General features: G+C 45.8%; 1 protein-coding gene across 1 annotated transcript in view; it reads left to right on the forward strand.

Moving 5' to 3' along the window:
- Positions 1 to 12,983, forward strand: part of LOC118397682 (protein capicua homolog) — a 38,755-nt gene extending 25,772 nt beyond the window's left edge. Inside the window, exons 12-20 of the mRNA XM_052470446.1 lie at positions 96 to 235; positions 401 to 561; positions 1,930 to 2,492; positions 3,721 to 3,944; positions 4,162 to 4,307; positions 7,836 to 7,987; positions 9,582 to 9,725; positions 10,058 to 10,183; positions 10,384 to 12,983. Coding sequence (XP_052326406.1) covers positions 96 to 235; positions 401 to 561; positions 1,930 to 2,492; positions 3,721 to 3,944; positions 4,162 to 4,307; positions 7,836 to 7,987; positions 9,582 to 9,725; positions 10,058 to 10,183; positions 10,384 to 10,670 — 1,943 coding nt within the window. The 3' untranslated portion in view covers positions 10,671 to 12,983. The remainder of the gene's footprint in view (positions 1 to 95; positions 236 to 400; positions 562 to 1,929; positions 2,493 to 3,720; positions 3,945 to 4,161; positions 4,308 to 7,835; positions 7,988 to 9,581; positions 9,726 to 10,057; positions 10,184 to 10,383) is intronic.
- Positions 12,984 to 13,191: the final 208 nt, after the last annotated feature.

A 13,191-nucleotide genomic window follows, 5' to 3' on the forward strand; every position in this document is an offset into this window, starting at 1 on the left:
TCTCTCTCTCTCTCTCTCTCTCTCTCTCTCTCTCTCTCTCTCTCTCTCTCTCTCTCTCTCTCTCTCTCTCTCTCTCTCTCTCTCTCTCACACCAGTCCAAGCCCAGTCTCCAGTCTTGCAGAGCAAGATGTTGGTTCCCATGGCAACAGTGAGAACTGGCTCTACTCCTCCTCAGCCCAGCTGCATGGTGGCTCCTCCCCTTCCTGTGCAAAATGGTGCTCTACCAGGAAGCAAGGTAGCGATTATTACACACAAGGATTACATACAATATAACAGCAACTCTCCGAATAAATGTGTTGTTACTGCGGGAATAATGACACACAACCCAAGCTCCAAGCAGCTGATGCATGGGGACCACTAGCCTCTTGGCTGACCTGTTGATGTGTGTGTTATCCTGCAGATTATCCAGATCGCCCCCATGCCGATGGTCCAGACAAATGTCCACTCTGCTGGAGCAGTGCTTCCTGGGAGTCCCTTCCCTGTATCCATGGCAACAGCCACTGTGATGACTTCGGGCATCACACCCCCTCAGACCGTGTTGCTAACCTCGCCTCCAACAAGGTACTCACTTTAACCTACGAGAAACGTCTGATTATGCAGTATATTATACTGAACAAAAATATACATAAGCGCAACATGTAAAGTGTTGGTCCCATGTTTCATGAGCTGAAATAAACGATTCAATACATTTTCCATATGCACAAAAAGCTTATTTTTCTCACATTTTGTGCACAAATTTGTTAACATCCCTGTTAGTGAGCATTTCTCCTTTGCCAAGATAAGCGATCCAGCTGACAGGTGTGGCAAATCAAGAAGCTGATTAAACAGCATGATCATTACGCAGGTGCACCTTGTGCCGGGGACAATAAAAGGCCACTCTAAAATGTGCAGTTTTGTGATACAACACAATGCCACAGATGTCTCAAGTTTTGAGGGAGCGTGCAGTCAGCATGCTGACTTCAGGAATGTTCACCAGAGCTGTTTCCATAGATTTTAATGTTCATTTCTCTACCATAACCCGACTCCAACATCGTTTTAGAGAATTTAGCAGTATGTCCGACCGGCCTCACAACCGCAGACCACATGTATGGCGTCGTGTGGGTGAATGGTTTGCTGATGTCAACATTGTGAACAGAGTTCCCCATGGTGGCAGTGGGGTTTTGTTATGGACAGGCATAAGCTACGGACAACGAACACAATTTCATTTTATAGATGGCAATTTGAATGCACAGCGATACAGTGACGAGATCCTGAGGCCCATTGTTGTGCCATTCATCTGCCGCCATCACCTCATATTTCAGCATGATAATGCGCGGTCCCATTTCGCAAGGATCTGGGCACAATTCCTGGAAGCTGAAAATGTCCCAATTCTTCCATGGCCTGCATACTGAGAAGACAGCTCACCCATTGCTCTGGATCCACGTAAAACACAGCGTGTTCCAGTTCCCTCCAGTATCCAGCAACTTCTCACAGCCATTGAAGAGGAGTGGCACAACATTCCACAGGCCACAGTCATCAGCATGATCAACTCTATGCAAAGGAGATGTGTTGCACAGCATGAGGCAAATGGTCACACCAGATACTGACTGGTTTTCTGATCCACGCCCCTACCTTTTTTTAAAGGTATTTGTGACCAACAGATGCATATCTGTATTCCCAGTCATGTGAAATCCATAGATTAATTAATTTACTTCAATTGACTGATTTCTTCAAATTAACTGTAACTCAGTCAAATCTTTGAAATTGTTGCATGTAGCGTTTTATTTTTGTTCAGTGTATATGTCCCACTATTACTTTCACGTGGTTTTAATGACAAGAGAACCTCTGCAGACTTTTAGTTTATTGTGTCTGTGCCTTTGTCAATTGACCTTCATCAGAACAATGTGTACATAGCTGACCCTCCTGCTTTTTGTCTTTCCTTTACTCTAGGATCACTTATGTCCAATCAGGCACCGGAGGGGTCTCCACGGCAACAGGCCAGGCCCCTCCCTCTTCAGGCCCCGCCTACCTGCCATCGTCCCTGACTACCCTGGGCTTCACCGCCATCGCCCCGGCTGGCCAAGCCCTTGTGCACCCTCTTGTAGCAGGCCAACCACCCTGGCTAGCCCCAGCCCTTTCCCCTGGAGCCCCGGGGACTGGACGTCAACTCCTCACCGCCATTTACCCGGACCAGAACGTCACCCTGGCGCCAGATGGGGTTTCCATGACCTCTGTGCCCCCCAATTTGGCTCAAGAAGTGTCCGGCCAATCATCACGCTCAGCTGTCGGCGTCCAGGGTTCAAAGGACGTGACCCTGTCACATGAAGAGGGAATGCCACACCTGACTGCAGAGATGGAGCACAAGCCACAGGTGGAGGGCCAGGCCCAAAGGAAGACCAAGACACATATAAAGAAAGAGAGCATAAAGAAAGAAAAGATGACAGAGGATGTCGAGGCACATAGCAAACCCGGTGCTAACTCAATGGGTACGTCCAGCAGCAACACACCAACAGGTACGTCAAAACTGTAGTCCACCTGCCCTCACCCTCACTCTCACTCTGTACCCTTTCCCCTCCTCCTCTCTTACCTCCATCTCTCCTCTCCTCACTTCTCTGCTTAATGCTATAGTTGCCTCTTTTATAACTAGCTATGCTACTATATAGACTATATATACAAAAGTATGTGGACACCGCTTCAAAATAGTGGATTTGGCCTTTTCAAATTTCTGCCCTGCTAGAGCTGTCCCTGTCATCTGTAAGTGCTGTTATTGTGAAGTGGAAATGTCTAGGAGCAACAACGGTTCAACCGTGAAGTGATAGGCCACACAAGCCCACAGAACGCACATAAAAAATAGTCTATCCTCAGTTGCAACACTCACTACTGAGTTCCAAACTGCCTCTTGGTGCAACGTAAGCACAAGAAGTGTTTGTCGGGACCTTCATGAAGTGGGTTTCCATGGTTGAGCAGCCGCACACAAGCATAAGATCACCAAGCGCAATGCTATGCGTCAGCTTGAGTGGTGTAAAGCTCGCTGCCATTGGACTCTGGAGCAGTGGAAATGCGTTCTCTGGTGTGATGAATCACCTTTCACCATCAGGCAGTCCGACAGACAAATCTTGGTTTGGCGGATGTCAGGAGAACGCTACTTGCCCCAATGCATAGTGCAAACTGTAAAGTTTGGCAGAAGAGGAATAATGGTCTGGAATAATGGTTTTTCATGTTTCAGGCTCCTTAGTTCCAGTGAAGGGAGATCTTAATACTACAGTATACAATGACTTTCTAGACGATTCTGTGCTTCCAATTTTGTGGCAACAGTTTGGGAAAGGCCCTTTCCTGTTTCAGCATGATAATTCCCCGTGTACAAAGCAAGGTCCACACAGAAATGGTTTGTCGAGATCAGTGGAAGAACTTGACTGGCCTGCACAGAGCCCTGACCTCAACCCCGAACACATTTGGAATGAATTGGGACGCCCACTGCGAGCCAGGCCTAATTGCCCAACATCAGTGCCCGACCACACTAATGCTCTTGTGGCTGAATGAAAGCAAGTCCCCATAGCAATGTTCCAACATCTAGTGGAAAGTCTTCCCAGAAGAGTGGAGGCTGTTATAGCAGCAAAGTGGGAACCAACTCCATATTACTGTTCATTATTTTGGAATGAGATGTTCAACTAGCTGGTGCTTTTGATCATGTAGTGTATTTTTACTAGGAATCATGAGCCACTGTCGTGTCTTTTCCTGTAGGGAGTGAAGAAAATGGTGGTCGAGCCAGCCACGTGAAAGAAGAGAACACGGACGATGCCAGAGATTATACCAAAGAGAAACAGACAGACGTGGATGGAGAGAGGGAGAGGTGGATAAAGATGGAATGTGGGACACCTGAACCAGAGAGGTCCAGGGAGACAGATGATTGGCCCCATGAGGGCCACAACAAAGGGGACAGTGGCAACGAGGGCCACAGCAAAGGGGTAAGAGACGACTCTATACATATTACAAAAGCAATGCAATTAATTTGTTAGTCGTCCTGCAAATGATTATTGCGATGCAAACAATTATCGCAAACACTGATCAAGGACGAGGCTGCTGGTATGGTTACTGATCCTTCCTCATAATTATTTCTTCTCTCTCTCTCTCTCTCTCTCTCTCTCTCTCTCTCTCTCTCTCTCTCTCTCTCTCTCTCTCCAGGCTGGACCGAGGGAACCTCCCCACCCTACCACAGGACAGGACACTCCTCCGCCTGCCCCACAGACTGACAGGGACGCACCCCCCTCAGCCAAGAAGACCAAATTCCGCCCTCCGCCACTCAGAAAGCCCTCCGACTCCATTGACAAGTGAGTGGCAGGGATTGGGGGAGGGAGCAATGGGAGGAAATGAAAACGTTACCATAGTTGACAGTAATCGTGTATTGACAGTTGACAGTTATGACCAATTGGAGAAGATTATGTAGCCAGGGAATCAGTTGGTTGGAGCTTGTTGCTTACATCAGTAACGTTGAGGGTTCGATCCAGACCCGGCGCCAGGATGGGGGGTTCTTGCATTGGAATTGTATTGAATTCTGCTTATATCACACTACACCACAATAAACATAACGTTCACATGCAGAGGCTCCGAGATCATTGAGTGCTTTAGAAGTGACAGGTTGGAAATCGACCCTCTCTCTGCTGCGCTGTATCAGCGTAAAATAGGGGCTTTCTAGCAGTCGTAAGGACAAATATTCAGGAGGCAGGCAGGTAGAGGTGCAAATGAGTGTTGGATTTATTTACACAAAGATGACGGTGGTATTTACAAATATATATATATATATATATATATATATATATATATATATATAATATATACAAAAAATAATCTCATCAGGCAAAACCTGTCTTAACCAATAAAGCATTGGTGGGGTCTACCAGGCTCAAATACAACCTCCCCTTGAGTTACCATAACGTGAACTAACTAGAACATCCCCAAATGGCCATTCAAATACATTTGGTCAGTCCTATTCTCGGCACGCAGGCCAGGTATGTCCACCACAGGTCAAGCTGTAGAAACATCTTAAGGATGATCAATGGAAACAGGATGCACCTGAGCTCAATTTCAAGTCTCATTGCAAAGGGTCTGAATAATTATGTAAATACGGTATATCTGTTTAAAAATGTAAAATACATTTGCAAACATTACTAGAAACCTGTTTTGGCTTCATCATTATGGGGGTATTGTGTGTAGATTGATGAGGACAGAACGTCATTGAATCCATTTTTAGAATAAGGCTGTAACGTAACTAAATGTGGAAAAGGTCAAGAGTCTGAATACTTTCAGAATGGGCCGTATTACATTTACATTTAAGTCATGCACGCTAAATACAAATTGGCATACACCTTATGACATCCAGTGGAACATTAATAATCTAAATCTTCACTGATAAATTACTTACCTATCCTACAAAAGGTGGGGTTTCAGGTGTCTCCGGAAGAACTGTCCTGCTCGTGAGGGAGTTTGTTCTTGACAGTTTTGATAGACTGACCATATGAGGCCAGGTGGATGATGCCCTTGTTTGATGTCCTTCAGAGCCTGGAAAGGTGCCGTTCCCCTCACGTGAATCAGCACCATGGATGATGGGTATTTAACTGAAGCCAGTTGAACAGGCTATTTGGGAAGTGAACACCAGACGGGGTATTTCTGGATGAGTTGTAGGGGTTTAATGGCACAGGCAGGGAGCCCAGCCAACAGCGAGTTGCAGTAATCAAGACGGGAGATGACAAGTGCCTTTAGGACCTGCGCCGCTTCCTGTGTGAGGCACGTACTCTGGGATGTTTAGAGCATGTACAGGAACGGGACACCGCCTTGATGTTAGTTGAACACAGGGTGTTGTCCAGGTATAGCGCTCTGGGAGGAGGACACAATGGAGTTGAACGTGATGGCGAGATCATTACGGGCAGTCCTTGCTCCGTCTTGCTGAGGTTCAGCTTGAGGTGGTGATCCGTCATTGATATGTGCCAGCCTTTGCCAGCAGAAGGGGGGGTATTTAAGTGTCTGTATGAACGGGTATTTAATAATAACTTCACTGATAAACTGGGTGGTAAGAACACCTCTTTCTGTGAACGGGGTATTATGATCCCTTATTGATGTCACTTGTTAAATCCACGTGAATCAGTGTAGATGATGGGTATTTAAGTGTCGTTGAACGGGGTATTTAAGTGTCGTTGATCGGGGTATTTAAGTGCCTTTGAACGGGGTATTTAAGTGCCTTTGAGCGGGGTATTTAAGTGTCGTTGAGCGGGGTATTTAAGTGTCGTTGAACAGGGTATTTAAGTGTCGTTGAACGGGGTATTTAAGTGCCTTTGAGCGGGGTATTTAAGTGTCGTTGAACGGGGTATTTAAGTGCCTTTGAGCGGGGTATTTAAGTGTCGTTGAACGGGGTATTTAAGTGTCGTTGAACGGGGTATTTAAGTGCCTTTGAGCGGGGTATTTAAGTGTCGTTGAACGGGGTATTTAAGTGTCGTTGAACGGGGTATTTAAGTGCCTTTGAGCGGGGTATTTAAGTGTCGTTGAACGGGGTATTTAAGTGTCGTTGAACGGGGTATTTAAGTGTCGTTGAACGGGGTATTTAAGTGTCGTTGAACGGGGTATTTAAGTGTCTTTGAACGGGGTATTTAAGTGTCTTTGAACGGGGTATTTAAGTGTCTTTGAACGGGGTATTTAAGTGTCGTTGAACGGGGTATTTACGTTTCGTTGAACGGGGTATTTAAGTGTCGTTGAACGGGGTATTTAAGTGCCTTTGAGCGGGGTATTTAAGTGTCGTTGAACGGGGTATTTAAGTGCCTTTGAGCGGGGTATTTAAGTGTCGTTGAACGGGGTATTTAAGTGTCGTTGAACGGGGTATTTAAGTGCCTTTGAGCGGGGTATTTAAGTGTCGTTGAACGGGGTATGGTAGTAGGTGCCTGGCACAACCCTACTGGGTTTTTCACTCTCAACTGTCTCCCGTGTGTATCAATGGTCCACCACCCAGAGGACATCCAGCCAACTTGACACAACTGTAGGAAGCATTGGAGTCAACACGGGCCAGCATCCCTGTGGAACGCTTTCGACACCTTGTAGAGTCCATGCCCTGACGAATTGAGACTGTCCTGAGGGCAGAAGGAGTGGTGTAGCTCAATATCAGGATGGTCTTCCTAAAATGTTGTACACTCTTGTGTATATTTCACAGGGCATTGCTAAACATTGACAAACAGTTGACACAATAAAACAAATAGTGCAGAAGAATTGGCGCGAGTCAGTGTGCAATAGTGGAGAGGGACGTGGCTGTAGCACCTCTTTGCCACACACCCCTCTCCTTATTCTGGTCTCAACATATTTGATGATGCTGGAGACACCTTCCTCATTCATAAGCAGTAACCTCATAAACATTGTCAGGACGTAACAATGGTCATTCTCCCTGCAACTGAAATCATTACCGTTCAGTATTTCTATCCACCCACATTAAAGGCACACACTACCCAAATTAATGGACATGTGACCCCCCCCCCTTAGGAACAGCAGAGGAGCCAGGAGACATTTCAGCATTTAATATGGCACCCGACCGGTAAAGTTGACCCCGTCTTGTATAAATCAAAATCAAATATTACAGGCGTATTACTTTATTCACTTAGCCTACCAGAGATGAGAAGCGTTTTTTTCACGCTTTTTATGGAAACCCAGAGGAGTCACACCTGACTGCCTCAGTGGCTTTACATAGCCCCCCTACACACACCGCGGTGCGCTCTGTCCATTGTGCTGATACCTTTTTAGCCCTTTTTAGCTCCCTCGTGGAGTCGGGTACGGTTCGATCCCAAAATGGGTCTCATAAAATCTAACTATATTTCAACTACCAGGGTCCTGTCGGGGTCCTATTTCGAGGAGCGCTTTGCCGAGCTGCCAGAGTTCAGACCAGAAGAGGTGCTGCCCTCTCCCACCCTCCAGAGTCTGGCCACTTCCCCTCGAGCCATACTGGGCAGCTACCGGAAGAAGAGGAGGAACTCCACAGGTGAGAGAGAGACAGAAAGATAGCATTAAAAATGAAAAATGTGTTTACAAATTTAAGCATTAAAAATTAAAAATGTATTTACAAATTTAGCCTGTCCTCTATACAAATTGAATCTCTAACATTATTGATATGATATACTTTATTGTCCCCAAGTGGAAATTTGACTTGGACAATAGAGAGTGCAGCCTTTTCCACATTCATACAGAAATACATAGAATCAATTGAGAATAACACCCCGTCATACACCGCCCTCCCCACCCACACAAAAGGTTAATAAGCTTATGTCAGGCAAGGCTGTGACTAGATGGCAGTTCCACCTAGTCACAGAAACCCATAGACTTCCAGTCATTGCACTAACGCCAGTTAGCATTGGCTCACGAAACTACCTCCAACTTCCTTCATACTGGACACTAGAGGCATAAAAATGGCATCCACTAGTTCATCTGACTCTGGGGAAGTAGATAAAGGGCCTCTTCGCCAAAATTCCCGTAGTATCCCTTTAAGGCCTACAGGCCAGGTCCAGTCCGTCATTGCCATCTCCCACGTCTGCCTCGGGGACAAGTGAATATGTATATCTGTTCAGCCTGCATATAGGCACCATATAACGCCTCGTAGATGGCATCAGCTGGAACTCTGTTCAGTGCATGTGTGGGGTCCGATATGACCTTTCTGGCCTGTCTGATGACGGCCTCCTGGAAAATGTCCTGGAGAGAGGAGGGCAGTGTCATACCAATAATCTTCCCTGCTGTCTTGGTCAGTCTCAAGATTTGGGCTTGGAGGTTTAAGTTTAAGCCATATCTTGAAACAAGCATGACTAGGGAGAGATACATATTCAAAAGAAAATGTATTAAGAATCTAGCACAGCCACTAAAATGAATTTGAACGGATTTCTTTCCTCCGTCAAGACCAGAAATACATTATAATATTATTCTTAAAAACGCCTTCTCTTCATTCTATATCTGCCTCCTCTTTCTTCACTCACTCACCACCACCTCCTTTTCCTCTGTATCTTCTTCCTCCCCTCCTCTTTCTCTGTCTTCCTCCTTCTCCCCTTCTTCTGTATCACCCTCTTCTCTTCCTCTCCCATTTTCTTCCTCTCCTCTTCTTCTGTATTATCCTCTTCTTTTCCTCTCCCCTTTTCTTCCTCTCCTCTTCTTCTGTATCCTCCTCTTCTTTTCCTCTCCCCTTTTCTTCCTCTCCTCTTTTGTTCCTCCTCCTCTTCTCTTCCTCTCCTCCTCCCCTTCCCCTTCTCTTCCTCCTCCTCCTCTCTTCCTCTCCTTCTCTTCCTCTCCCCTTTTCTTCCTCCTCCTCTTCTCTTCCTCCTCTTCCTCTTCTTCTCTTCCTCTCCTCTTTTCTTCCTCTCTTCTCTTCCTCCTCCTCTTCTCTTCCTCTCATTCTCTTCCTCCTCTTCTCTTCCTCTCCCCTTTTCTTCCTCCTCCTCTTTCTCCTCCTCCTCTCTTCCTCTTCTTCTCTTCCTCTCCCATTTTCTTCCTCCTCCTCTTCCTCCTCCTCCTCTCTTCCTCTTCTTCTCTTCCTCTCCCCTTTTCTTCCTCTCTTCTCTTCCTCCTCTACTCCTCTTCCTCATCCCCTTCAGACCTGGACTCGTCTGCAGAGGACCCCAGCTCTCCCAGGAGGAAGACTGCAGCTCGGAGCCGTCTCTCCAGCTGCAGCTCGGAGCCCAACACACCCAAGAGCGACGTCAAGTGTGAGGGGGACATCTTCACCTTTGACAGAGCTGGTAAATAGTGTGGAGTGTACGACAGTCTGTCATAGGTTATGGCTTGTATCCTAAATGGCACCCTATTCCCTACATAGTACACTACTTTTAGTAGACCCCAATAGCTTTTTCCTTAGTTACTCCCTTCCTCCTTGCATTCTTTTCTCAAACATTACTTTAGAATTTTTCGTTACCTCCTCTTTTCTCCATTCTTCCATTCTCTCACTTCTCTCAATCACCCTTCTCTCCTCTCACTCCCTCTTCATGTTACTCACTCCTCTCATCCCTCACTTCTCTCAATCACCATCTTTTCCCCTCTCTTCTCTCCTCTCATCTCTCGTATCCCTCTCTAGTTGCTGAGTCTGAGGATGTCTTGGGAGAGATGGACAGAGTGCCGTACTCCTCTCTCCGGAGGACTCTGGACCAGCGCAGGGCTCTTGTCATGCAGCTCTTCCAGGAACACGGGTTCTTCCCTTCAGGTAGCCACCCGTCACCATCTGCTTCTCTCATTGACTGATGTAGCAGAATTGTTTAAGCTGATTGGTCACTTTGTATACTGGCTTTGCGGTTGAGCAAGACCAGATTACAACCAACTAGTCTCTGATACAACCATGCGAATGCTGCACTGCAATTCTTTCCTTCAGAGGGCTCATCTGCTTTCCCTCCTCTCCTCCTCTAGCCCAGGCCACTGCAGCCTTCCAGGCACGCTACTCAGACACCTTTCCCTCCAAGGGGTGTCTGCAGCTGAAGATCAGGGAAGTGAGGCAGAAGATCATGCAGACAGCCACACCTGGAACCCCTGGAATCTCTGAGCCCGGCGGGTCAACAACAGGGGTCCCGGGGTCAACAGACTCCACCTCCGCCGCCAACGGCTCCTCAAATACTAACACTCGAGATGGTACAGGGACGGAGCCCGGAGAAAGAGGGAGGAGTCCCGAGGAGCCCAGGAGTTTGGGTAAATTGTAGGAATGGAAAGAAAGAGGGATGGAAAGAAGGAGAAAAACAAGAGAATGGAGTAGATGGAGAGAAAGTGACAAAAGAGAGAGAGAGAGTGTTGTTGTGACGCACTGCATGTCCTTGTACATGTAGTAACAGGGCTTCAGTATCTCGTCGGCACAGTTCTGTACTGGCCGTACTCTCAGCACATTTGTAGTTTGATACAGAACATTCTGTGGTACACACAATTCTTTCTGTCTCTCTCGCACATACACGCGCACCCCACCAACGCAGACTGTTACTCTTGGGTGGCAGTCGCAAGCACTGTCACACGAAAGATGACCATACACAACGGCACGTTGTAACAATTTGTGCGGATGCAGTTTGCCATTGACTTGACTTCCCTCCACTCCTCAGCACAGTGGTTGGGATGTATCCAAATGTAACCTCCACTGAAATTCCCCTCTATGCTGCAACAACAGACAGCACTGAAATGGACTCACACACACAGTCTATCAGTCTACTCAACATTCGCCTAACCAAGCCATTGGCCTGCACAGTTTTTAGCGATTGAAGAAAGTGAGTCAAGCATGGATACCATTGGCTCCCGATAAAGGGAGGCGGGACTCAGTGTGACAATTGACCCAATCCCTGGCCCAATCAGTTATCACTGTCACAGACAGGTTGAGTTCCTATTGGCTGGAGAGGATGTTGTATATTGGGGTTTCCCCCCCTTGTGGACACCATTATGAGATATGAAATATGTAAAGATTGAAGGGTGATGCGTGACAAAGCAACAAACTCAACAATGGTTGGCTGTAACAGAGCACAGAGAAAGGCTGAACCAGACGATGGTCCATTCATTGGTCAACTCGAGTGGAGGCTGCGGATTCCACCAAGGACACCGGAAGCAGATGATGTGACATGGCTCACTTGGCTCCCAAGTGACAGTTCACAAGCAAAAGTAGATATTGGATCAACTTCTAGTAGTCACACAGTGGATATGTTGTTTTATCTTTTATTGTTGCAGTGGAAATAACACGTTTTATGTGGCCTGTTTTCTCTTGTGGCTCTTATTGGTGTTTCTCCAGCATAAACTTACATAAAAGGGGTTTTGAAACAGCCCACGCGAGCCCTCTTTTAAATTTTACTTTGGGCCATTTCCCCTCTCCCATGACTTCTCAGTAGACACATAGAGGAGGGGGCAGGCAGTTTGTTTTTAAACGTTGAAATCAGGTGTTTGCACAATGTGTGGTCTTGTGACTGCAACTTAAATCAGGAAAGTATTGTTTTTAGAGATTGTTTCATAGAAATAACCTTGTTGTTATCAATCCCCCCTCTTCCATTTCTAGTCCCTTTCCTTCCCCCCTTGCTTCCTCTCCCTGCCCCTCTATCCAAGTGTTGTTAGAAAGTGCCCTTAAGCACTGGTCCAGGGTCAGTTCTGTTATGTAGCTCAGGATGGCTCTGGTTAGGGTTTAGTTCAGGGAAAGCAGATCCTAGACCAGCCCTGTAGGGCATTCTCTGGAGCCCTCTCTCTTCCCTCTCTGCCACTTTATTTTTTCCTTATTAAATGGTGCAATACGATATTTGGAATGGGTGGGTTATATGGGTCGGTGTCATAGATATTTGCAGTACAGTCAGAAGACCCATTCTAATAACAATGGCATAAGAAGAATGATCTGAGATTACTATATTTGAAGAGATAGAGCGTAGCTAACTAACTAAAGTCAAAGAAATTCAAATAGCACTTTTTGCCTCTTCACTTGTTTTGGGAAGAGTTGGGGTAGTTATGGATATACCTTTATTTCTCTGTATACAGTTGGATGTGTGAAAAAATATATATATATATATTTCCATATGTGCATATAGATGACGTGTGTGTTTGCGCACATGCATGTATGGAATCAGCCACACCCGGATTCCTTCACATACCATACAATAAGACATTATCAATCATATGTTCTTCACGTATTCTAGAGGCAGTATTTTTACAGTCACAAGGACTATTATATGACATCTTGATTTGTTATATTAATGAGATAGTCCAAGATCAAAGACATAGAATTTATCAAAGATTTGTTGAATCTTGCAAAGGTGAGGCCTGAAATGATTCCATGAACATGCATGTGCGCACGCAAACACACAGACATACATACACACACATGTATGCGTGTACACTGTATGATTGTGCTTAAAATAAACTGTCCATACTTTGGAGAAGGAATTTTAGAATGAGAGAGATGAGTGTTAGCTCATAAACAGGCATGTTGACCATGTGCAATATTTCTAAACAAAACACAAAAAAAAACTAAATATTGAAAATATTAAAGACCTAACACAATATCCTTTGTCTTTGTTCTGAGTCAGATTAGTGAATGTGAGTGTGCTGGTATAATGGAATCCATCTCTGTACAACTGACCCAAGATTCCAACGGAATTACCCCTGTAAGGTCTGTAATAACAAAGAACTACTTTATGCTATGTGGATGTAGACACCCCCATGTTTTGCCTAAAGGTGTGAGCCCATACTGATAATTGAAAGTATGACTAA

The sequence above is a fragment of the Oncorhynchus keta genome, chromosome 19 (assembly GCF_023373465.1).
Source record: "Oncorhynchus keta strain PuntledgeMale-10-30-2019 chromosome 19, Oket_V2, whole genome shotgun sequence".
Classification (NCBI taxonomy): Eukaryota; Metazoa; Chordata; class Actinopteri; order Salmoniformes; family Salmonidae; genus Oncorhynchus; species Oncorhynchus keta.